The sequence below is a fragment of the Alligator sinensis genome, unplaced genomic scaffold (genome assembly GCF_000455745.1).
Source record: "Alligator sinensis unplaced genomic scaffold, ASM45574v1 scaffold592_1, whole genome shotgun sequence".
Classification (NCBI taxonomy): domain Eukaryota; kingdom Metazoa; phylum Chordata; order Crocodylia; family Alligatoridae; genus Alligator; species Alligator sinensis.
In genome coordinates, this window is record NW_005842214.1 from 853,343 (window position 1) to 879,210 (window position 25,868).

Consider the following 25,868-nt stretch of genomic DNA (forward strand, 5'->3'; position numbering starts at 1 on the left):
CCTCCAGGGTGCTCTCAAGGAATGCCCTCTCACCCACAAGTACACCCATGCTCTTAAAGGAGCAACTCTGCTTGTGTACAAATTCCTCGTGCTCCCTTGTTCACCCCATGCAGACACTCACCACCAGTTTGACGTGCTTTGCCAAGTCTTTGGAGCTCCCAGTAAGAAAATCAGAAAATGCCGTCTGCCAAACACAAGACACAAGGTTAGTTCCTAGAGACTCCATGGCTGAGTGGAGACCAGGAATGTGGCTGGATTGCACAGGCCCATCAGATGTTACTGAGTGTCATGCCAAGCCCCTTCAGCTGCCAACATTAGGCAAATCCTCTTCCAGTCCAAGGCACCTTGGCTTTGATCGGCCCATTCCCCCCCCGCCACCACATAATACAGGCCACTGGACACCTCACAGCTCTGCCGAGGCATTTCAGTCTCAGTTCACAGCCCCCTTGCCTGGTCCTGGCTTCTGGGACCAGCTGTGTTCTAGGACCAGGGTCTTTCTGATTAGTGTCACAAAATGCAACTGGCTTCTCTGGTTGTGAGGAAACAGGGTGAAACAAACTTATTTGGGCTAATAAAGGGAAAAGAACAGGTGAAATCCTATGGCCTATGGAATGCAAAAGGTCAGACAAAGTGATTGTAACGGTCCCTTCTGGTCTTAGGCTCTATGAATAGGGAAGCAAGGCACCAGCCTCCTGACATGAACTGGGTCTGAGAGGGCACAAAACAACAATGGATCCTACTCAGTCTGGAATAATGGATCTAGTAGCACAGAGAGCTACACAGCCAGGGGGCTGCAATGGGACAGAGCTGCAAAACGGCTAAAGCAATTGGGGATTGTATGTGCAGAGGCCTCCCATGTCACAATGCAAAAGGAGAGTTGCTTGCTATAGAACCCTAGGGAGGTCCTGTCTGGGATTCTGGTTTGAGTCTGAGTGTCCCTCAGTACAGGGATGAGGAGTTCAAAGAGGTGCTGAAGCAATTACTGCAGGATAAGACCTACAGTTCTGCTACCCACTGCCCCACCCCTCATGCAGATGCCCAGAGAAAGCAGCTGGGGAAGCAACTATGAGTAGACAGGGATGAGACAGGCAGGGCTCATCTCCCTGGAGCGCCATACACTCACCCCAGCGTAGAACATTTTATTCCGAAACCGGCTGTTGAACTTCTCTGGATTGGCCTCTAGGGAAAGGAGGAAAGAAGCAGCATTACTCACTCACTCCCCAGACAAACTTGGCTGTCTGTCTGCCCTGCCCTCACTGGCTCCAGAGCCAGCCATCCCTCTTGTGCCCTCTCCAGCTGCCTCCCTCCATGCTCCTAAGTGGGCTCTCCCCCACCACCCCTTCCATCTGCTCACATATGTTTTGCACACATCGCCCAGTCAGACCCCACCCTGTTTCTCTCCATTTGCTTCCCAGCCAGTTCTCCCCTTGCCACATCTCCCTGGCCATCCTTTTTTGTCTACTCCCCCATGGTGGAGGAGCCCTTGGATACAAAGTTGGTGTGTGCTGTTCACTCTCCTCACACTGGTCTGGCCTGGCCCTAACGCTTTGCAGAGGGTCCCAGACAGCCCTGCCTCACCCCTAAGTACCTCGTGATTCGTGAAACTCTAGGGTCACACGTGCATCAAAGCCCAGGCTGAAATAGTTATTGAAGACATCAAGGGGAAGCTGAAACAGAAGGAGAGGAAGGTGAAGCCAGTGACTGCTGAGAGATTCTGCTAGAAGCATGTACCCCTAGAGAGAGGCCACATTTCTCTGGCAACCTGGTAGCCATGCACTGAGAGCCATGGCCAGCACAGTGAGCAGAGCAAAGCTGAGAGAGAAAGAGACCTCCCTCCTTTCCCAGGAAACAATGGTAGCCATGAGCCCAACAGCCATGTGTTGGTAGGGATGGAGCAGCTCTTTCTGTTGCCCAAAGGATAATTGCCCAAAAGGGTCAGCATGGAAACAGGTTCAGCATCCACAAAGGAAGTCAGGGTGACATGTTGAGTCCAAATAACTGCCCAAGATGAAACAGGGTGGCAAATGTAGTGTAGGCGATGTTTTTCCTATGCCAGATGCATCAGGAGCTGGGGGTCCTTTGCCAGTGTGTCCTGCTTTCCTGAAAGCCTATGATGAATTCTTGACCTTCTGCTCAGGAGCCCTCAGGGGATGGAAAGAAAGTTTCCCAAGGGAGCAGGGATGTCTCCATTCCACCAATGTTATTCCAACTGCTTAGCCCCTCTCCTGACAGGGATGTGACTAGCTTGCTGTCTGCTCCCACCACGACTCTCTACACTAAGGGGACAGTCCTGTGAAGATGCCTTGTGCCTACAGCAAAATCTTCATCAAATCCTTGTGGTGACCTGCAGCATTATCTTAGTTCCAGCTACCACTCCCCCATACACCACAGGCTAACTGAGCTGTGAGAAGAGGATGCCAAAATTTGGGGTAGGGGGTGGAGATAGACAAATGGGATGATGGACACTGGCCCACTAATTGCTGAGTCCCATCTGAGCTAGGGACAGACAAAACATGCTTGCCAGGAGGCAGGAAGCCTGGGCACAGCTCACGTGCAGGGGGAAGGGTCTCACCTTGTCCGTGGCTGTTTCATCCTTCTCCTCAGGACTTGCTTCAGTGTTTGGCTCCACATGGAGATTCCAGCGGTCAAGCTGCACTATATTCCCATCCTCCACATGTGACAGGATTTTTGACAGGGGCTCGTCTGTATAACCCTATGGGCCAAAGCAGAGCTCCATATGCCAACAGGCTGGGATTGTCCCCAGAAAGAAGGGGGAGTGGGGCTGGGTCAGCATGCCCCAGAGCAAAGCACGAGGGGGCAAAAAGGTAATGATATTTTAAAATACATATAAATAATGAATCTTTAATTAAATACCTTTCCACTGAAAAATAAGCCCATTTAAAATTAAATTTGAAATTAAGACAGCCCACATGAAGGCCTAATAATTTAGATTAAATAAAAATACTCAAACAGTACATGTTTGCTGCCCAAGTTTTAAAACACTGAACTAGTGGAAATCATTAGCTAAGCAGCTGGAACCAAAATCTGTTCAAAGCGTGAACCCAGCTTTGACAACAACAGTCTCTTCTATATGTGCAGAAAGACCAATGTCTTTGCTTCAGTTTACTCAACTAGGTCAGTTCATTGACTAGTTCATTCAGAGTTGAGAAATGAAAAAGCAGGAAAGCCTGGCTTCTTTCCTTTTTCAAGCTCTGAATAAAAACGAGGTATGAAAGGATGAGATCCACTCATTCAAAAAATTTGAGGAGGGGGGCCAACAGAAGCAAACTATTCAGTTCAGGAGCTACAGATAAGACTTCCTTTGTTTAATAGAGCAGTTGGTTTTAAATGCAAAGCATTCTGATAAACTTGCTTTTTTTGTTCCTCGTGTATCCAGTAAATTCAAGATTGTTTTATTTAACTGATTAAAAAAAAGAAATTAAAATGCTAGCTTGGGCATTTTTATTTGAATTCCAGTTTCCATCCAAGTGCTGCTTGATTCAAAAGACAAATAAAAATGAAGCATCATTTAGTAGAAAAGGACCATGTCATTTACCATTTTCTAACATAATGAAAAAAAACACCCTTAAAAAAAAAGGTCTGGTAAGCTATAAATTGCTTCAGCAAATAGGCATAGCAATAATGTAGCTGAATGTACCAGCCAGAGAGAGTCAACATCCCTTTAAGAAAATAAAAGCACAAATGCCAAACAAGAGTCAAATAGATGATTTCAGTCACAATTAAAATCTGTGACATAAATTGCTTAGATTTAAACCAATCTACCATGTGGAGACACAGGATAAGCAGGGCTAGTCTAGGTCACTAAGGGTGCAAAAAAACATTGCACTTGTGTCATTATTATTATTTTTATGACGGCACAAAGGGAAAGCAAGCAGACATCTAATCCATTTGTTGCACACCACAAATGTCCAAATTTGTGGCTCTGACAAAAGGTGGTAGCAGTTTCTGCTACTTTATTGTAGCAACTGTCTGTTTGCTTTATGGCAGAGAGTGCAGGCAGCCCGTGGTCTCCAGTCATCCCAAGCAGGTACTCCTGAGCCTTGAGGGGCCGGATTCTGTGCATCCCAGGGATTCCCATGCAGGATTGAGCCCCTCAAGCCCCAGACATGCCTGCCTGGCTTTCCCCTTTTAGAAAAATGCCCCCCGGAGATTCCACAGGGCATGTCTCTGCAAGTGGGGAACCCCAGCTTTCTCTGCTTACAGAAATGCTTCCTAGAGAACCTCTGGGCGTTACTCTGCAAGTGGGGAACAGGTTGCCCACCATCCCACACAGTTAATAGGTGGGGTAATGGGTGACAAGAATTTTGCCCAGTGAGGGAGATCTGGGCTGATGTGCACCCTGGCATAGCCCCTACCCTGGCATAGACCCACCACCCTGCAGCAGATATGCCAGGTTGAGCTCTGAGTTACCTGCCACCAAGGGGCAGATTCCCCATTTATAGCTGATGTCATCTGTGGGACAAAAGTGAATTTGCTTAGGGCTGGGCCCCTGGGTGATATGCACATGAGAGGGCACCCTATGTGTCAATCAAGGCCCGCTCCTAGACTTCTGCCGCATTTATGCCAGACATCACATGCAATCTTTCCTACACCCAACAACACTTGCTCCACACTGCTCTCACTTCCTCGGCTGGGAGCTCTTAGGTATGACCTATCTTATAGCAAGGGTGGAAAACTTCTCCAAGTCAGAGAAAAGCTCTCAGCTCCCCCACCCCTTGTGGCTCAGCTCTCTCCTTGCTTCTGCCAAACTGTGCTTAAAGAGCCAGCACTGCCATGGAGCAGCTGTGTGCTAAGTGCTCCCTGCATCTCCCTCTGCAGGTACCCTTTCCCTCCCCTTCCTCTGTGTCACTTACCCCGCCCCAGTTCAGTGTCCTGGCCAAGTCGTTTCCAGTCCCCAGAGGCAGGATGGCTACAGGAGGAGGAGGGTTCAGGCGCAACTGGTCTAGGATGGAAAGGATCCAGCCCACCTGCTCAAACAAGTAAGGCACCTAAGAAGCGCCCTGAGATTACCAGCTGCTGTGAGCTGATCAACTCAAGAGAGCAGAAAGCATTAGGTACAGCGAGAGCAGAGAAGAACATGGAGGCTGGGGTCAACCCCAGTCCCTCAGCCATTTCAGAAGCTTTCTGTTCTATAGCCTGAGGAAAATCACAAGTCCCACCATTTTAAGACAGGTCTAGCCTGTCCCAAAGCAGAACTGGCGTAACCCTGACCATGGCAGGAAGCTTCCCCAGTGTTTAGCATCGCTCAGCGCACCCCACCCCAATTCCAGCACCTTCATAGCAGTCATACTTGTATTGAGCCCTGCAACCCAGATTCCATCAGGGCTCCTGCAGTCAAGCATCCCAATGCTTCTGCTGCAAAGGGGGAACAAGTGCTTCTCGGTACTTAACCTGGAAGGCAGGGTTAATCTTCCAGAGACAGAGGTAAAGTTTGGGGGGGGATCCTGGGCTCTGGCTGCCAAACTTTGCTTAGCTGAGGGTTACGTTAGCACCTGGTCAGGAGCACCAGGGCTTGCATAAATAGCATTAAAAAGGAAGCAATGACAGCAGCCATCCTCCCCTCTGATATGGAGATATAGTCCTGAAAATGAATAGGTCCCAGTCCACCCTACAGCTAGGTGCTCAGATGGAGATGGAACATTGCATGCTGGTGCAGGCAGCCCGTGGTCTCCAGTCATCCCAAGCAGGTACTCCTGAGCCTTGAGGGGCCGGATTCTGTGCATCCCAGGGATTCCCATGCAGGATTGAGCCCCTCAAGCCCCAGACATGCCTGCCTGGCTTTCCCCTTTTAGAAAAATGCCCCCCGGAGATTCCACAGGGCATGTCTCTGCAAGTGGGGAACCCCAGCTTTCTCTGCTTACAGAAATGCTTCCTAGAGAACCTCTGGGCGTTACTCTGCAAGTGGGGAACAGGTTGCCCACCATCCCACACAGTTAATAGGTGGGGTAATGGGTGACAAGAATTTTGCCCAGTGAGGGAGATCTGGGCTGATGTGCACCCTGGCATAGCCCCTACCCTGGCATAGACCCACCACCCTGCAGCAGATATGCCAGGTTGAGCTCTGAGTTACCTGCCACCAAGGGGCAGATTCCCCATTTATAGCTGATGTCATCTGTGGGACAAAAGTGAATTTGCTTAGGGCTGGGCCCCTGGGTGATATGCACATGAGAGGGCACCCTATGTGTCAATCAAGGCCCGCTCCTAGACTTCTGCCGCATTTATGCCAGACATCACATGCAATCTTTCCTACACCCAACAACACTTGCTCCACACTGCTCTCACTTCCTCGGCTGGGAGCTCTTAGGTATGACCTATCTTATAGCAAGGGTGGAAAACTTCTCCAAGTCAGAGAAAAGCTCTCAGCTCCCCCACCCCTTGTGGCTCAGCTCTCTCCTTGCTTCTGCCAAACTGTGCTTAAAGAGCCAGCACTGCCATGGAGCAGCTGTGTGCTAAGTGCTCCCTGCATCTCCCTCTGCAGGTACCCTTTCCCTCCCCTTCCTCTGTGTCACTTACCCCGCCCCAGTTCAGTGTCCTGGCCAAGTCGTTTCCAGTCCCCAGAGGCAGGATGGCTACAGGAGGAGGAGGGTTCAGGCGCAACTGGTCTAGGATGGAAAGGATCCAGCCCACCTGCTCAAACAAGTAAGGCACCTAAGAAGCGCCCTGAGATTACCAGCTGCTGTGAGCTGATCAACTCAAGAGAGCAGAAAGCATTAGGTACAGCGAGAGCAGAGAAGAACATGGAGGCTGGGGGCAACCCCAGTCCCTAAGCCATTTCAGAAGCTTTCTGTTCTATAGCCTGAGGAAAATCACAAGTCCCACCATTTTAAGACAGGTCTAGCCTGTCCCAAAGCAGAACTGGCGTAACCCTGACCATGGCAGGAAGCTTCCCCAGTGTTTAGCATCGCTCAGCGCACCCCACCCCAATTCCAGCACCTTCATAGCAGTCATACTTGTATTGAGCCCTGCAACCCAGATTCCATCAGGGCTCCTGCAGTCAAGCATCCCAATGCTTCTGCTGCAAAGGGGGAACAAGTGCTTCTCGGTACTTAACCTGGAAGGCAGGGTTAATCTTCCAGAGACAGAGGTAAAGTTTGGGGGGGGATCCTGGGCTCTGGCTGCCAAACTTTGCTTAGCTGAGGGTTACGTTAGCACCTGGTCAGGAGCACCAGGGCTTGCATAAATAGCATTAAAAAGGAAGCAATGACAGCAGCCATCCTCCCCTCTGATATGGAGATATAGTCCTGAAAATGAATAGGTCCCAGTCCACCCTACAGCTAGGTGCTCAGATGGAGATGGAACATTGCATGCTGGAACCCACATCTCTAATGACAGAGCTTCACGGAGATTCAGTGGGGCCACATTGCCCAATTTTGGATTAGATTAGCGGTGTCAAAGCTATGCCCGGTGGGCTGGATGCGTCTCATGGAGCCACATCATCTGGCATGTGGGGCTACTGAGGAAGCCAGGGATTTGGAAACAGGGTAAGTGGGGATGGAACTTGGCACTTAATTTTGGCATATAAAGCCCCACTAGGAATGTCTGTCTGCAAGAGGTGGGTACGTTAATCTCTGCAGCTTGGAAATTTTCAGTGGTTAACACTGCTGATACTTGCCCTGCTGCTGGAGGTAGGTCTGGATATGGCCCATGATCCCTATGGTCTACATCTACATCTAGCCTGGGACAGGATGGTGGGGACAAAGGTGTTTGACACCCCCGGAAGGAGCTGCCACCTCTCCTTAGAGGGCAATGGGGCCTGAAGAAAGGCTAAATCCCCATGACAGCAGTGAAAGCTGAGAGGTTGGGACAACTCACCGTGCCATCCCCACCACATGCCAGGATGCGGAGGTTGTGTACCTTCCGGTACATCTCCAGCCTGCAGGGGAGCAGCAAAGAGAGGGGGTCACTGATACACCGAAGAGCTATAGTGGTCAGTTAGGCTCTTTCCAGAAGGAAAGCCTGCAACCCCGTGTAAGTCTCCCAACTACCCATGTTGCACAGGGCACTCCACATGCAACACTGGGTTAACTTTCCCAGGCCCCCAACCAGTGGGGTGACCATCTGTCCCAGTTGGAAATACTGCCCCCCTCACCCTCTCCTTCCTCTCTCCCTCCCAAGTCAGCGGCTTGCTGCAGGGAGAGGCAGAGGTGGAGCAGCATGCTGCAACAGGCAGCCTACCCAGCTAACTTCCTGGGGAACTATGCCCATTTCCTTTCCCCACCAGACTGTGCCCCATGCCCAGGACACTCATTTTAATCTGTGCCCCATGCCTGGGACTGGCCTCTAAAATCCAGGACTGTCCCAGGAAAACTGGGTAGACGATCACCCTACCAACCAGGGAAGCAGGTTAGCATCACTGCCTCCATTGTGCAGATGGGGAAACTGAGGCACAGGGAGATGACAGGAATTGCCCTAGGTCACCCAACAAGCTGGGAATAAAACTCCAGTATCCTGGCTCCCAGCCCTGTGCCTCAAGCATTAGACCAACCTTCCTCTAGGAAGCATTAGAGTCTGAACTAGCTGGAAGATCAGACCCTAGAGACATTTCCTTGGCACTAAGCCTGCACTGGATGCCCAGCCACACAGTGCCCTGACAGGGGCCTTTCCCTAGAGCAGCCCCTTGCCAGCTGGGGAGGAAGGGCCCAAAGGCCCCTGGGAGAGATTCTGCAGGCAGGGGGGACAGGCCTGCTGAAGCTGGTACTTACGCTTCCTTAGGGCCGCCCTGGCTGAGGTCGAAGACTTGCCGGGGATTGAGATACCACATGAAGGACTGGATGATCTTGGCTCCCTAAGAGAATGACAACGATTTGAGTGAGGACATGGAGAACCCCATGGGGACTGTGGGGGAAATAGGAATCTGGAGTTCTGATGAGTCAGGCAAGGCCTGGCTGGGGGACAGGATGCCAGTGAGTAAGGCTGGCACCACACAAGCTGCTCCTGTTTTCACAGCTGAGACACCGCTAAACACTGGCTTCTCAGAGGCTGGGACAGGATGGCTCCATGGGGCTGGATTCCCAGGGGCACACAGGACAAGGCTCTACCTGATTGCCCCCACTTTTGGGGTTCACAAACACCAGGAGGGGCTTCATGAGCGGTGCTGGCATGGGCTTGATAACGAAGGGTTTCCATCGCCCCTCCTGCAAGAGACACCAGAATCCCATTAACAAACTGGGGAAATACCAACTCCCACCTCTGACTGAACCCTACATCATGAAGCTTGGGAGCTAGAGAGGAGACACTGAACCTCCCAGCCACCCTTGGGACCCTGGCACTGCGATGCGCTCTCCCAGTCCTCAGGCACAGCAGCATCTAGACATGGGGCCCACAATGCACTATACCACCCCTGAGCCCAGAGGGATCCAGCTACAGGGCCCTGTACTGGTCTTTGTCCTTCCACAAAGATCCACCCCCACCTTTTTTCCCTCTTCTTTTCAACACCACTTGAGATCCCAGCCCTGCCAATCTAAATGCTGCTTATGTCCCAGTACCCTCCCTCCACTTCATGCTACTCAGCTCCATGTCACAGCTCACACCCTCCTCCATCTAGCACACTGCCTGCCCCAGCTCCCATTTCTGCCCTCAGCCTTCCCACTTCTCTTCAGTCCTGCCCATTTCCAGTCACTCTGGCCCTGCTCTCTGACCTCGGGTCCCTTTTTGCTGGATTTCCTCTTGAACGATGCCCTCTTCTTCTTCTTACTGGACTTCAATGGATTCTAGTGAAGGAAAGAAAAAAAAAACCCACATCAAGAGCTGCTGGCCAAGCAGGAGTCAGTGAATTAAACAAGAGAGAGAATTCCATGGGAGAGACTCACCTGGGGGCGCCGGACACGCAGGATCCAGGTGGGTGGGACAACAACAGCAGCATGAGCCCCCAGTGAGCAGGGTTCCTCGATATGTTGCAGCATGAAGCATGACACCTTACTGTGGTACTAAGAGGGAGAGAGAACATGGCTGCTCAGTTGCTTGGGCATGGCCTGGAATGCCCTACTTTCAATGCATGCAGCACCTCCCACTCCTGAAACCTATTCATGGCCAGGCTCCCAACAGGAGAGAAGGGGGCAGGGGACCTGGATGAGGTGAGCTCCTAGCAACTGCAGCAATTCCAGCCTCTCTGACTAAGAGGTGCTGTAGGGAACAGGTCATGAGCACTGACAGAGCTCCTGGCTCATGTTTGAAATCTGCATAGCAATCAGGGGTCACCAAAGCATATATGGGTGCAAATGGCAGGACTGTACTCACCGCTTGCTTACACCAGGAGCAGCTGATGGCCACAATCTCCTTGCTGTGGAAGGCAAACTTCTGCTGGAAACCCTAAGGAAGGACAAAGGAAGAGCTCTGAGCAGCTCTTGCAACGAGGTGCCCACTGAAGGGGAACAGAGGCTTGACAGGAAGGGCAAATGCTTGCTGCAAGAGTCAGTCAATGTGCCCAAGGTCTCAACCAGATGGCTTCCCAATGCCAGGGCCATGGACAGGGATGTCCAATGTGCTCCAGCAGTTGTCCTTGGAAGCCAAGGAAGGCCCTAGCCCAGGAGTCTGGGGAGGAGTGGGGAGTCTTCAGAACTGATTGGATTCACTGCGAGTCCAAATCTGTATGGGGATCCCAAGATTGGGTGAACCTGGGGATCATAATCTATTGGGTGTTCACAACTACTCCACTCCCTGCCACTGGCAGGCTCTGCAGGGGAAGAGTTAAGAGTAGTGGCTTTAAGGAAGCTGGAAGCTGTTCCCAGGAGGGACTGTGGGATTCTTTCCTATGGACCCTAGATAAGTCATCTTTCCCAGCATATCTGACTTCAGCTCCTTTTCAGGCTGAGGGAGCAGCAAGAGCCCTTCTCACCTTTCCACACTGCCGGCACTTCCCTTCCTGGCGTCTACGGTGTACCCAGTGATGTCGTACAATTGCAGGCTAAAGGGGAAAAGAAACAGGCCAGGTTCAAAGAAAAGGCAGAGAGATGTACACACAGGACCTAGTCAGTACTCTCTTAGGCCAGCACCCAGACCATTTCTCCCTTGTATTTTCTTTAGCTTTGAGGGGGGAATGCAGGAGTCCCTATGAACTTCCCAAAGCAGCCATGGAGAGGTTCACCTCAATCTGCACTCAGCTCTGGGCCACAGAAGACAAGGGCCCACACAAAGATCTCTGAGAGATGCAAGGGCCCTTGCATTCTACCCTAAATCTTAATAATCCTCAGGAGAAACCCAAGCCTGGAACATTGTTGTACTACATTAGAGCTGATTTTAACCAAATAACCATGGTTCCTTGCAGCATCTCAACTGGTTTTCAGTCTCAAAAGCAAATGGAATGAAGGCAGCAGCCAGTTACTACCTATGGTCAGGTTGGGCTGATACAACTGAATGTGTCCTTTGCCAAAATGTTCTATGCACAACTCAAACTTTTTTTATAGCTCAAAAAGAACCGTAATAACCACGCTCAGCTTCTATGTAGCATTGGCCTACAACCAGGCCTCCACAATCAGGCAATCATCCTGCTATTTTTCAGTCGACACTTGCAGAAACATGTAACATGTTTACATAGAATATTGTCATAGTCAGGGAAAAAGCTATTTTTCTTAAAACAGAACCTGAAAACGTGAGGTTGACTTACACACAAGGCTGACTTAAAGCCAGAACAATACAGAGTGCTGATTTAGTTAAACCAGCCCACACTTCTTTTTCATCCCATCTCTACCAGCTAAACCCAGCTTATACTGCTTTAGCTGGCTATCATGCGATTCTAAACAGATATACTTAATCAGCATACACAAGTTACACTGAAATAACTAAAGCAATGCAATGTAAACTGAGGCAGCTTGTGTGTGCCGACTAGTCCTCACTCAGGACAGCACCAGACAACTATGTCCTTAAGGAACTTGTCTGCAGCCAGGTTAACCCAAGCACTCCTAGGATAGAGTCTATTCCCCAGAAGGGGGATTCTGGCCCATAAAGTTCCCCTTCAATCCTGCAGCAAGAGTACCATTCACATGTGCGGACCACCAAAGCTGCTCTCCCAGAAAAGGAAATGGGAGCCAGTGTGCAAAACAGGGAAATCCAGAGGGTGGGCAGTAGACAAACTAGAGAGGCTGAACTTTCTGCACAGGCCAGCGCTGATGCGCACACAATTAAAATGAATAAACGGAAGAGGAGTGCAGCAAGTCTGAACTGTTCCTCTTACCACAAACTGCATCTTTGCCAAAAGTCTGTTAGTGCCTCTGAACAGGCACATAACCGCAACAAGAAAACTGAATAAAGATATCAAAGGAAGTAAGAAAATCCCCATTGGGAAAAAACAGATGCCCAGCTCAGTTCACGGTGAGCGGAGAAGCACTGGAGGGGTTTGCAATCTTGAGCACAGATGAAGAAGGCAAAAACGCAACACTGCCAAGCTTGTGGTGTTTGCTGGGAAGACACACACAGCTCCACATAACTCATCATGCTCACCCCACCCCACCCCACTCCCAATCACGGGTAGTGCCACATCCACACAAGCCGACAGTTCGCCAACGAGCACTGCTATAGCTGGCGCCTCCTCGCGCTGGCAATGCTAGGAGCCAGGTCACTTGCACACATCCATCATCTCTGTGTCAGCGCCTGAGCCAAGAGCCCTGTGGGGCAGGGATGACTCATTCCACGGTCTGAGTGCAGCCAGGCACAATGCTAGTGCTTAATGACTGCTGAGGGACTTCCATCATCCCAGCCAGGGGGCAGATTTGGATAGGGGCAATATGTTCCTTCAAACTTCTGAGAGAAAGAGAGAGAGAGAGAGAGAGACACACACAGAGACAGTGTGTGTGCGCGCACACACACACGCACCATATTCTCCTCTCCTTTGTCCTCCTCAGAGGAGAGGGGATATCACTGCTGGGGAAGCCTGAGGTCACTGCACAGTACAGCAGCACTATTTCCCTGCTCCCCACTCAGCAGCTATTGAGGTACAATGGGAAGGGGAAAATAGGCCTGTATGGCCCTATGTTTGCTTATTATTCCTCAGTGTGCTTTGTGCCCTGTCACAGTTGCGGTGAGGATGCAGTTCATGTGACACCAAACAGCTGGTTAAGTGGTCCACTAACACAGGGGTCCTCAACCCCTGACTCGCAGGGCAGATCCGTTCCCTGATGCCATGTTGTTCAACCAGCAGGGCTCCATGCAGATCCAGGGGGAGTCTTGTGGGTTGTGCCCCTGCATGCTAGATTGGGAACACAGGACAGAGCAGGCCCAATCCTGGTGTGTGGGGGCCAGATGGGGGTGCCATCTCTGTCCAGGCAGAATCAGGCCCCAGGACCTCGCACTGCCTCTGGCTGGCCCCCACCCAGCCAGGATTGGGCTCCAGGTGGCGGTGATGCAGGGCACTGGAGCCCAATCCCAGCGCACAGGGGTGGCTGGGGCCCAGTCTGCACTGTGGACCACCCCATCCCATTCATGTGGCTTGAGGGGCCAAAAATATGAGCATCACTAACAAGCACTCCTGGGTACTTTATGTGCTACTCCTAGTTCTATATTCTATTGCAAAGTGGTTCAATGGTTGGAAGGTACTTTCTTTACAGCACCTTCAGGGGTCTAGCCTTAGGTCTTATTTCCTGCTTACAACTGACAAGGTAGTCCCTGGTGGTAAGGGTCCCAGGTACTGTAACAATGGGCATCTTCCAAGTTGGTTGGGCTATGCTCTCTTTAGAGTCTTCAGAGAACAGATTCCAAGCTTTGGTTCTATCTTAAGAGCTAGCACAGTGCTGCTCAGGTGAACCCTCATTGTGTAGCTCCCCCAGGGAGATCCTAGGTCCACATCTTATCAAAATCTCCCCTGGAGATGCCAGCTATTTTGGTTTGCCCCATGCCCAGCTGGTGTGGACCCTATCCAGTCCCCTAAGCACCCCAGAAAGCTTCTTCTGTCTAGGAAAGGCACGGGGTGCTCTCGCTAGCCTTACTCCAGTGGTGCTGAGGATGGCAGGAGAGCTCTCCAGAGGGTGCATTTGTTTTTCCTCTGTAAGTGGCACTAAGCAGGAGCTTCTCTGGCACCAGTGTGAATTACTACTGGACACAGCCCGGGGAGCAATAAAGCAAAACTGGACACAACACTTCCCCCTAAACACCACAGGACTCCCTTAGAGGCTTGAAAGAGTTCAACCATCAGTCATGCTCTTTTTCATTCACTCAAAGACAACACTGGGCAGGCTGACATTCCTCCCAGGAAACAGATGTCTCTGGCCCAGGAAGTTCAGAGTGCTGGTCAGCAGCTGCCTGGGCAGTGGCAGGTCCCACTGTAAGGAGCCGGCGTTTGTCTCATCACTTACAACAACTCTTTCTGGCTTTATTTCACAGAAGCAGCCCACATAATGCCCCTCCAGTTCCAGAGCTCTTGGAGTTTCAAGGGGAACACAAAGACTGAGCCCCTGCCCACAGCAGACAGAAGCCAGTCTTTTTGAGATCTCCACAACAAACCAAGCCAAGTCTTGCCCTGCCCATTCCCTCCCTCATTCCTCAAGCCCTTTGCCACTAAATGGGAAAGGGGTGGGGGATCTTCCCCTGGCAAACACTAGTAGTAGCTCCACAGAGCCTCTCACCTCCCGAATGTTCCTCGATCCTGACTCCCTGAAGGAGGGTTTGCAGCGGAAATTTATCTGCAGATTTAATGCACACAAGCAAGGCATCAGTGAAAGCATCATCTGAAAGGAACCTACTAAGATCTAGTTTGATGTGGCAGGTCCTGGGGCTTCCTAGGACAGGTGCTGCTTATTGGAGATGCCCCAACTCACTCCCCAGTAAAAGAACCATTCACCTGCACTAGGGGACTAAAGTACACAGAGACCTGCAGGCAGTCTGCTGCCTTCTGAAGGGGCAGGGGAGTGGGGTATCTCCCTCATAGGACAGTACACAGCTCCCAGTAACTGCAGCATTCAGAGCTCATGCCAGAGAGCGGGCTGACCACAGAGGGGCTGCCCCAGCTTTTCAGACCCAAAAACAGGCTGTAGTGTGCTTTACTCACTTTTTCCAGCTGCTCTATGCAGGGCGTGTGCACCACAATCTTGCAGGCTGCGCATTTGCGCCTGGACAGAGGCTTTTGCTAGGAAAGAGAGAAAAAAAAAGAGACAGGCATTCATATTGCTACTGATTTACCAGTCAGGAAGCCTGAGATCTCCAGCCCATGCCCTGGGGGAGCTCCCAAGCATGAACAACTCCATGTTCTGCAGGAGGAGAATCCAGATGGAGGAATAAGCATGGACCTGAACTCACAGTAGGCAAGAGCCTCCCCTGGTCTAAATGGCCTTCCTCCACCAACCTGCCTCAGCCTTGCCCTGAAGCAGCCGCCTCTGTGGCAAAAGGGGAGGAGACTTCCCACTGGCCAGCCAATCCTAGGCATCTCCCAATACTGCCACAAGGGACCAATTAGCACCACCTGGCAATGCCCACTGGGAACAGGTCGAGGCCTCAGGTTCATGGTACATGAGCCAATGATCATGTACCATCTCACTGGGGAGATAAGATCTCTACCCTCAGCACCCTGGGCTAAATCCGACCTGCACGCAGAGTGAAGCAACATGTTACACTTAGCCCATGCCAAATCTCTGGAATGATAAACAGTGTTAAAGCTAGAATATGCTGTGAGCCTTTGCACATTAAGGATTAATATCACTATTTGCCTGCACAGTTCTGATTCACCCCTGGAGGGCTGGCAAGAGCCAGAACATCTAAGCTCTATCCTTGCTGCTGGGGGAGGATGTGCGAGGGAGACTTGGAGCAGTGCATCCTGGGATGCTGGAAGACTGTAAAACTTGCTCATTTTACTGCTGTGAAGCTACCCTAATCTTAGCAACCCAGAGTTAACCCTCACCTGACATGGCGTAACTTTGAGATACTTAGGGGCACTTAGCACAAGTTCATGAGCTTTAACATGCAAATGCTCATGTTTTAAGTGCTCTTAGTATGGTACAAATGGAATGTGTAACTTCACCCTTGGAGAGGTGCGCCCCCGTGGGCAGTCCAGCTTCTGAGGTCACAGAAGTGGATGCCTAGAGTTCCATTTCCTGGCTTGCTCTTTTGTTGTGAGGTCCTTCAGGAGAAACTGTGGAACCAAGTTCCCTCTTTGGGGTGTCTGAGATCACAGGAGCCCCTCCCAGTAAACACTTCTGCCTGATAAAGCCACCCCCAACAAATTGCAGATTGCCACACACCTGCTATGAAGCTCCAGCCCTGATATAGCCTCAGCATCAGGCAAAGTCAGGAGGGGACCACACTGCCTCTCCCACAAGCATTAGGCTTTTCTTTGCTCAACCCTCAATTGCCTCTAGGCCTAAACTGCTGTGCAGAGAGGGATTCCAGGAGTCTCCACTAGGTGGCACTACGTCTCCTCCCCAAAGGAAACAGGGCTGACCACTGGTTGCCTGGGGCTAACTTACCAGCATCTTGGCCACACAGTTCTGTTCCCCCACGTAGCAGAAATCCCCAGACACGTTAGTCTCGAACCAGATGTGCTCCCCATAGACTGCAGTCTCCTGAAAGGCATAAGACAATACTATCCTGAGGGAGGAGCACTGAGCTGCTCTCAGGGACTGAAAGGGTCCCAACGCTGCTCAGGACCCGTTGTTTCCAAGGCGTCCTGCTTGTGACAGTCAGATGCAAGGGCCTAAGGATCAGGCACTGTCATCACAGGGTGCATGGAGACCCCAACTTTCAGAAAGAAATAAAAACCCTCCCAGAGCTCACACCTGGCCCAGATATAGCAAAGCCCCAGAAGAGCATGTACTCTCTTTTTGAAGACTGAGGGTAGGACCGCTCCATACAGCAGTTTGCATGATTTAATGCAGCCTGTCTGCAAAGTGTCCCAAACAATGTGGCTCCCTGTGTGCGCCCTGGAAGAGGGCACAGCTGGGCAAACACACCTCACTGCCAGGGACTGCCCTGTTCTCCCTTCAGGGGTTGGTACACTGCTGTATCCCACTTAGGGTGCTTGTACACTGGCTGTTTTTGTGCTTTAATTGCGTCACACTGTACATGTGCAGGGTTTTTTTTAATGATTTAAATGAGTTTGCTGTGTTGCATGCAGTTTAGTTTGCAATGTAGCTATTTGTAATGTTGCAGCCTCAGGTTGCTAGCTGGTGGATGCTGCCTGAGCTTGGGCTCATGGAAGTAGGGAACAGTTGAATTGTGCAGGGTGCTGCCTGTGAGCTGGGGCAGCACCCACCCACTAGCCACCCACCCAAATGGCCCCAGGGGGAAGGCCCGGGGCTCCCCACAGCTCAGGGCCCACCAGCAGCTCGCCCCCTGGATGCAAGAGAAGCAGGCAGGCTCCGCGCTGCAGGGGAGCCTGGTCTTTCCCTCCACAGCAGTGATGCCCCCCAGGGCCACTCAGGCAGGGTGCTAATTGTGTGGGTGCTGCCCCAGCTTGTAGGCAGCACCCACTGGGTCCAACTCTTCCCCAAGCCCATGCGCTGGAATCCTGCTGGGCGCTGCTCCCCATGTGGGCTCGGGGAAGAGCTGGATCTGGCGGGTGCTGCCTGCAAACTGGAGCAGCATCCATGCATCTAGCACCCCCAGAGAGTGCCGCCACCGCAGAGGGAAGGCCCAGCCCACCCACAGCTCAAGGGCTGCGTGTTCCAGTGGTAGCTCGCATGGGCAAGCTCCGCTGAGGAAAAAAACAAAAGTGGCAAGGGGTCTGATCCTTTTTCCCTGTGGAGCCTGCCTGCCTCTCCTGTGGCTGTGGGGTAAGCGAGCTGCTGGTGGGTCCTGAACTTCCCTCCATAGTGGTAGCACCTTCCGGGCAGCACCCACCCACTAGCAGCCCACTCAGGCTGCTCGGCCCGCTGGCAGCTTGCCCCCTGGCTGTGGGAGAGGTGGGCAGGCTCCACAGGAAGGGGGAAAAAAAAGGATTGGGCCCCTCACCGTAATAGTGATGGAAACCCCTAAATTGAAATGGTATACAAGTGGCCTTAGTGCCAAGTCAAAATGGACAGCTCTCTCTTCACAGAGCAATCCTTCACCCTCTGACTGCTTCTCCTCCTTTTGGAACCAGCTCTACAGCACCCAGGTGAGCTCACTGCTTCTGAACACAATTCCAATAGGACTGAGTACCCCAGAGGAGAACACATGTAGAAGCTGTCCCCTCTTTTCTCCAGGATAGGAGAACTCAGAGGACAAGGCCTGAAACCAGCTTGAAGCTGCCTGTGCAAAGGGGCGTGTATATCTCAGGTGAGGAGAAAGTGGTGATTTCCATTCCCTGCTCTAGAAGCCAATTTCCACTCTCCAAGTAGTCACACCTGCCTTCTGGGGAAATGACCATGTTGCCCCGTTTTCCCTGGCACCCAAGGGCTGGTAGCTAGTGAGGCTACGAATGTGCCAAAACAGGAGCCACCAACACTGACTCATGTCCCTCCTGCTCTCCACTGGCAAGGCCATAAACCTACTGCAGGAACACAGAACCTCAATCAACTGCAAGCAACATGAAACGCAACTTACGCTCCAGTCCACAGTGCTGCGGATCTGCCTCTCTGGGTCACTCCTCAAGGCAAGTGCAGGGCTTGGCTGTGCGACCATGTGCTGGAGGCCAGACTTGGCTATAGCTTTCCTGGAAGACAAGGGAAGGTGACTGTAACAGTGCATCGGAAGGTGAACTTGTGTAAGGTACTGCATGGATCCTCAGTTGGGCAAGCAACGCTGGAGGTGGAGGGGGCAGAGCATTAGCCCTTAGCACTACTCCCAGCAGAGGGCCCAGAAATGATGCTGAGTACCCTGGAATTAGAGGCAGGACAATACCACCCTCCCCAGCCACCCATCAGCACAGGGCTTGCTGAAGGTGCTGGGATCTGGAAACCCATGTGGAACCTTTTCCCAACCATACACATGTGGCTTCCTCCTTCCCTCTAGTGCTGGCTGCCACAATAGGCAGCTTATGGGTCTGCTGGAGGCTTTAAGCCAGGTGTGTCAAAGTCACCTGGCCCCTCAGGCTGGATGAGTGGTGCAAGGCTGGTCCATGGGCTAGCCCATGGGTTGGATTTGGCCCACAGAACCCTCACCACATGCTGGACCCAGTGCATACGGTGCTGCTCTGGCTGGTCTGGGACCTGCGCCACACTCAGCACCCACTCCAGCCAGTTTGGGGCAGGCACCTCATGCAGCGCAGTCCTGGACTGGCTGGGCAGGCACCATGTGCAGCGTGTCCTGGGCTGGCTGGTACACGTGAGACCAGCCCAGGTCCTGCATGCAAGACCCAGGGTCAGCACCAGGGGCTGGATGATGGGGCTCTGCAGGCCAGATCCAACCCATGGGCCATATCTTTGGCACCCCTGCTTTAAGTTAACAAAGCTGGCATTAGCACAGACTACAGAGAACTCAGCCTCTAGATCCAGAAGTGTTGGATTAGTCCCAAAGCTGACTATCCACCACCTATGACTCCTTCCGCTATAAAGCTAGGAATCTTAGACTTGCCCCAGCAGGAGAAGCCAGGAAGCTCCCAGGAGTGAAGACTTGTCAGACACCCTGGGTCATCACCTCACTTGAGTGTCACGTTGGTGGAGAATCAAGAGCCAGAAGAAGTTGGGTGGCTGCCTGCAGGCCCTGGCTCATAAGGGGTTTTCTGCCTGCAGGTCAGGTGCTTGAGGGCAGTTACCTTCCTGAGGCTGAGGCAGCACGTGGGTAGAGCAGGGCAGCTGCTCGGTTGAGGCCAAGAACATGACACAGGGTTGGAGTTATTCAGCCATGGGAGCGCCATTCTAATCAGCTGTGGGGAGAGGCACTGTGCAGCCACACGGACCCTGCAGAGCAAGTCAGCTCCCGACTCCTGCCATATCCATATCCCTCTCCCAGCTCAGAAGCATTTTCCTCTCTCCATCAAATGCCCTTCTCTAATCACCAGTTCACACCCCTCAGTCTCTGGCTTTGGTGCAAGGGGTGGACAAAAACTTGTCTCCTCTGACCCTCAGTTCAGAAAGAGGGAAAAGGAGATGTCAGCTCCTTGGCCTCTGCTTGGTCATAGCCAGCCTCCAAAATGTTGCATCCACAAATGCACTGACAGCTGAAAGGACTGAGCACAGGGTCTGTTAGGTGAGACCCATGGGAGCTTGAAACCCCAGCCCTCTCCCTCCACTTAATATATGGTACATCATGCCACTATCAGCCTCACTCCCACCTTCCCTACTCCAATCCTGCTGTGCTGTGTATCGCTCACCCTGCCGCCCCCGCAAAAGCTTGGACAGCCCCCTCAAATGCTGCTCCTCTGGGAACACCATACATACAGCAGCAAAGGGCTCCAGCTTTCACGGGAGGCACCAGTACAGGGACCATAGGCGGGCTCTGCTCCCAAACATTCGTGTGGGGCTGCCAATGCTGGCGGCATGCCTTTGGAGAGAGCCCTCTGTCTCTTGGTGGCCAGCTGGGCTCTGTCTGGAGGAAGCAACATGCCCACCGTGAGGACCTCACTAGCACGCCGTGGCTGGCTGAGGCGCCGGTAGCTCCCATACAGCCCATAGGCTGCCTTGCTGTACACCACGTCAGCAGGCAGGAGGCGAGATGAATTGCGACGCAGGTAGCGCGGAGCACGCAGGAGGTGCCCCACGCTAAGAGGGCGTAGCACAGGGGGCCAGGTCTGCCAGGGAAGCAAAGCCTGCTGCTCATGCCTGTCCTGCTCTGCTTCCTCAGATCCGGAGGTGACAGTCTCTTCCCAGTAGGCCTCCTCCTCTGGCCCCTCCTGGGGTGACTCGGATCCAGAGCCTTCCTCATAAGGCGACCGTCTCCCTTCTTCTTCCTCCCTCGTTTGGATGAGGTTGGCCAGCAGCATGGAGGGGCCCATGAGGTGGGTGTCGATGGTGCGCATCTGGGCCCCACGCTTCTTCTGGACTGAGAATCTGGGGCTGACACATGGGGGGGTGGTGCTAGAGCGGCGCCGGGTGCTCGACCTGCCCTTCCTGGGGGAGCCCAGGCACAGTGAGAGGCCCTGGAGCGGGGTGCTGGACCGGCGGCGGTGCTGGGCCAATGAGGCAGAGGGCTGGCCCACCAACGAGCGCCGCCGGACCTTACCAGTGGGCACTGCCATGCTGGCACGCCGGGACCTCGAACACCCCTTCTTCCTGAAGTGCCTTTTAAAAAAGGTTTCCATAGTGACTGGGGGCACCCCAAACAGTGGCTGTTAATACAGAAACCAGCAATTAGATGGGTAGGGCCTCCTGCCATGCCTACATATCCCCACGTGCCAGAGGAGGTGTCCACAAAGCTCTGGAAGGGGAGGGCTCAAGATAGAGCAAGGGCTGGACAACAATCCCAAGCCACAAACAAAGGAGTTCCCTTAAGGATGCTCCCGTCTCGTATCCTCTCCTGGGAGGCTCCTGGTTCTGGGTAGGACAGGAGGGAAGGTTGGGGGGAGTGACAGCTATGGCCAGGCCTCCATCTAGGGAACAGGACAGCAGATATGAGGAGCTGGTCAACAAACCACTCACTCTCCTGGTGGAAGACAGCAGGGCTCAGATTTAAACAGAGACATGGTTCTGCCCCTCAACCCAGTTTGGCACTGGGAAGGAGTCAGGCTGTAGGTCCCAGTCATGCCCCAGAGCAACAAATGGGTTACAGGCTGCTAAGCTGTTGCTCATCTGGGATGTCTAAGACAGCATGTGCCACCCCTCATTGGAAGAGAGGAGCCTGTACAGGGGATCCCACTCAAGTCCGGCCTGCTGGTCAAAAGGGCAGCAGAGAACACTCCCAGGGCAGCTTTCCACAGTGAAATGCAGAGCTCCTCTAGTCAAGCAGAGCAAACTGGCACCCATAGGCAGTCTGGGCCTGGGCACATATTCAATCTACCACCTGCTGGTTAAAAGGACACATGGGACAGCTGGACAACAAGGACACAAATAGCTGCAGAGAGACTCTGCAGGCCAAGGGCTCTGCTCAAAGGGATACAGTCACCAACCCTTACACAAAGCTCAGGTTAGGAGCCAAATATTGAGCCCATGCACTCATCCCCTTTATGGTGGTGCCTGTGCTTCCCTCAGCTCAGTTCAGGGTGCTACATTGGGTGGCATCACTCAGTTCCTAGTTCCATCTGTGTCCCATGCTTGTCCTCACAGGATCAGAGTGCTTCTAGCTCTTCTTCTGAACTAAACTTTCACTTCCTGCTTCTCAGAAATTGACCCAAGCTGTTACTGACCTCCTGGCTCCCAGCACTGGAGGGAACTGAAGTGTTTGAATGGTTAACAAAGTTCTTTGGGTAAATGTGATATCTTTTATTAGGCCAACTAAATAGTTGTTCAATTGTTCTTTGCAAGCTTTCAGGTACAAACACCCTTCTTCAGGCAGAAGGAGTGTTTCAATGGCTAACTGCAGGCCACACTCACCCCCTTGTGGTCATCAATGGGATTGCAGCTACTTCCTCTTAGCCTCTCTCTGCATAGAGCTTTGCAGGAAGAATTGTTTTGGTCTGTTTGTCTTTTGTAATTAAGGTGTAAATGCTGGACCAGATGCAGGTTCCCTTTAAATTAGAGAGATGCTCACCAACAACTTCCCTTGAGCAAGATGGGACAGAGACATGGCGCTGAGTGCCTTTAGTACAGACAGCTGGAAACTTCATGCTCCACTTGCATAGAGAAGACCACGGTATGTTTATCAAGGTCAGGGATGATCTAGGTGTAACTACACCCATGTTCTACTTTCAGTATTTCCCATGCTCCTGGGCTTTTTTGGTTGCCACATGAGGCAGGAAATGAATGTTTTCCCCTTCCTGCTACTACATGTGTGTTGGGGGTAAGGGGAGGGAGGAGTTAGCCTTTCTCCGAAGCATTGGATGTTGGCTGCAGCGAGGATCAGGGATTTTGACTGGGGTGTACCAATGTTCCTGCTAGGACTTAAATCCAGAGGTTCCTGGCTAGAGGGTCTTGCCCCTCTGCTCAGGGTCAGACCTGGCTTACCCCATTGCCAGACTGGCACAGACTGTGGGGGTTTTTACTTTCCTCTGTAGCAGGGGGATGGCCCTCTTCTTGGGATCTCTCAAGTGCATTTCAACACCCTTGCCACAGCAGAAATTTGGCTGCCACAGTGACCCTGCTTTTACCCGTGGCAGATTAAGGTGCTACCTCTTGTGGTTGTGTCAGGGTTGGCCATGTAGTTCTGCTAATATGTTAGACATTTGATTTGTATAGGATGGTCTGGATAGGGATGATCCTGCATCATGCAGGGGGCTGGAATAGATGCCCTCTGGAGGTCCCTTCCAGTCCTACTTTCCTATGATGCCTAGTGGCAAGTATGGTAACAACTTCCTTCCTGTTGTTCTTGGGAAGATCCCTTGTCCACAATTACTTCCCCCTCTTGCTACCTTATCCCAGTTGCCTACTTGTAAACTCAAGCACTTAAGATGCACTTAAATCTAGATATATCACAAGCTAAGCACTCAAAAGTTTACAAGGAAAACACTGAGAGGGCAGAGAAGGTGGGGAAGAAGGTTCTTGCCAGGACCTGAGGAGCATGGAGCCTAGCTGGGAGATCTGGAGCAGAGCTGAGCAGGAAGAGGAAAATAATCCCATCTGTTCTGCTCCTGGTGGAAAGAGCTTTAAATGACTCTTAAGCTTTCTCTGCCTAACACTCAAAGCTTGTCACGTTGCCAGGATACCGCAGCTGCATGTGAACAGCTTAAAGCTGCTGGCAAAGAAGTTTCAGGCACTGGCTGAAGCACTCTGACTAACATGCAAAGGTTTAATTGGGAGGGAGATAGATTGAACAGCTCCACAGGCCTATTCTCCAGATGGATCTTCTGTCCTACTGCTCAACCTGCCTTCAGCCATTTTTACAAATAAATAATCCAGGAAATCTTCAAGAAAAACCGCATTATATCAGAATTAAGGTTCCTCAACAAAAACAAGTCCTAACAAAGCAAGGAAATCACAGTCTATGCCAGCTTTCATACCCAACACCCTAGCAGTCTTCAGTCACTAGCCCACTATCATCACTGTCCTCAAATACCTAGTATGGCCTGACAGGGTGAAATACAATTTGGTATGGGTGGATGGCCATCCACCACAGCAGTTAGGCAACCTGACAAACATCTGCCATGCATTGCTGTCTTGCTGCCTCCTCTTTATGTATTTACCTGCAGTTCAGTATGTTCCTAGGAACTGAAAACAGTGTGGTATTACACAGCCTTAGATCCTGCAGCAATAGGGTCCATATAAGAAGGCAGACTTGTTAAGACAGTACCTTTGCTGCCCTGTTCATTTTGAATACAGACCCAAGACGTCAGAGTGTGGCTCTGTTTAGTGCTACGTAAGTTAGTCAACTGTGTTTTGTTTTGTTTTTAGTTTTAAAGTCAACACAGAGCTTGTATTGTTGAGAAGTAAAAGATCTTGAGTGTGTGCTTAGCTCTCTTGCCCCCCTCTGCCACCAGTAGGTGAGGATGCTAAGAACTGTAATGACAGGATTAGGTTGGTCATTGCATTAGCAAGTAGCACAGAGCTACAGGATGGAAGTCAGAGTTATGCGACACAGAGGGCTTTTCACTTCTATGGGGTGTCTTGGGGGTTCAGAGTACTGCTAACCTGAAAGCAAACCTAAGGGCCTTGCCTTCACTGAGGGTCTTCTGATAGGGCAATATTGGTTAATCTTTTTGGCAGGCATGCTACAAGTTAGCTCTGCACCATCCCCAAGTGCCACGCCGATTCCCTTCTTCTGCCTGATCTGCTGCTCTTTTTGCTCCCTTTCCAACCAGCTGCTCTGCTCCCTGTCCCCTCCTTGATCTGTCGTGTGCCCCACACACAGACTTCCCATGACACTTTGGGGCATGCATACTGCAGGTTGGTCACCTGTGTGACAGGGCATGGACACACATATTTGGAGCCATTTAAAAAAGCAGCAGCTACATTCTATTTGCTTTGTGTGGGCACACTGAGAAGGATGAAAATGTAGCAAAACTGCTCCAACTTTATCTCTGGCTAAAGCAGGGTTAGAGTTGGGGCACTTTTGCTGCATTTGATATTTCCCAGTTTGTTCATGCATAACAATTAGAACATACCAACTGCTTGGAAATGGCTCCAAATATGCATGTGTCCATACCAAAGTCTTCTACGACGGTTCACTGCAGCTCCCAGTTTTGGGTCCCACACTATAGATGGATGTGAATAAGTTGGAAAGAGTCCAGTGGAAAGCAATGATAATGGTGAGGGGGCTGGGACACATGACTTATGAAGAGTGGGTGAGGAAACTGTTCTTGTAAATAAACTGACAGGCTGTAAGGTAGATGATTACATGGTCAGGTGAGTGGCAAATTGGCTTAGGGATCGCACCCAGAGAGTGGTGGTGGACGGGTCGATATCGACCTGGAAAGATGTGGGCAGCGGAGTCCCACAAGGCTTGGTCCTCGGACCGGTGCTATTCAACATCTTCATCAGTGACTTGGATGAGGGCATGAAGAGCACCCTATCCAAGTTCGCAGGCGATACCAAATTGTGGCAAAGTTAACACACACCAGAGGGTAGAGAACGGATCCAGGTAGACCTGGACAGGTTGGAAAAGTGGGCAGAACGAAACAGGATGCAGTCCAGCAAAGACGAGTGCAAAGTGCTGCACCTAGGCAAAAAGAACCACCAACACACTTACAGGCTGGGGAATGACCTTCTCAGCAGCGGAAAGGGATTTTGGAGTCATTGTCTACTCCAAGATGAACGTGAGTCATCAATGTGATGAAGTGATCAACAAAGCTAACCACACTTTATCATGCATTAGCAGATGCGTGATGAATAGGTCCAGGGAGGTGATGCTTCCTATCTATGCAGCACTGGTCAGGCTGCAGTTGGCGTACTGCATCCAGTTTTGGGTGCCGCACTTCAAGAGGGAGGCGGAGAATCTTGAGAGGGTTCAGAGGATGGCCGCTCATATGGTCAGAGGCCTGCAGG

The 25,868-nt window shown here is 51.7% G+C and overlaps 1 protein-coding gene across 11 annotated transcripts in view; it reads right to left on the minus strand.

The window, feature by feature from the left end:
• The window catches only part of DGKZ (diacylglycerol kinase zeta), an 88,855-nt gene that overhangs the window by 18,426 nt on the left and 44,561 nt on the right, over window positions 1-25,868 (minus strand). For 2 of the 11 annotated variants that reach the window (XM_014521444.2, XM_025207968.1), the window contains exons 1-17: window positions 20,238-24,863; window positions 18,463-18,571; window positions 16,407-16,502; window positions 14,996-15,073; window positions 14,574-14,630; window positions 10,856-10,924; window positions 10,258-10,329; window positions 9,831-9,947; window positions 9,660-9,731; window positions 9,060-9,155; window positions 8,724-8,806; window positions 7,834-7,894; window positions 6,535-6,648; window positions 2,573-2,713; window positions 1,589-1,667; window positions 1,124-1,179; window positions 122-184 (exon numbers count right to left, since the gene is read on the minus strand). In XM_014521444.2, the coding sequence (XP_014376930.1) occupies window positions 122-184; window positions 1,124-1,179; window positions 1,589-1,667; window positions 2,573-2,713; window positions 6,535-6,648; window positions 7,834-7,894; window positions 8,724-8,806; window positions 9,060-9,155; window positions 9,660-9,731; window positions 9,831-9,947; window positions 10,258-10,329; window positions 10,856-10,924; window positions 14,574-14,630; window positions 14,996-15,073; window positions 16,407-16,502; window positions 18,463-18,571; window positions 20,238-21,097 (2,223 nt within the window). In that variant the 5' untranslated portion in view covers window positions 21,098-24,863. Of the gene's footprint in view, window positions 1-121; window positions 185-1,123; window positions 1,180-1,588; window positions 1,668-2,572; window positions 2,714-6,534; window positions 6,649-7,833; window positions 7,895-8,723; window positions 8,807-9,059; window positions 9,156-9,659; window positions 9,732-9,830; window positions 9,948-10,257; window positions 10,330-10,855; window positions 10,925-14,573; window positions 14,631-14,995; window positions 15,074-16,406; window positions 16,503-18,462; window positions 18,572-19,612; window positions 24,864-25,868 lie in introns of those variants that run through there. The other 9 variants (XM_025207965.1, XM_025207967.1, XM_025207964.1 and 6 more) reach the window with 8 other exon arrangements.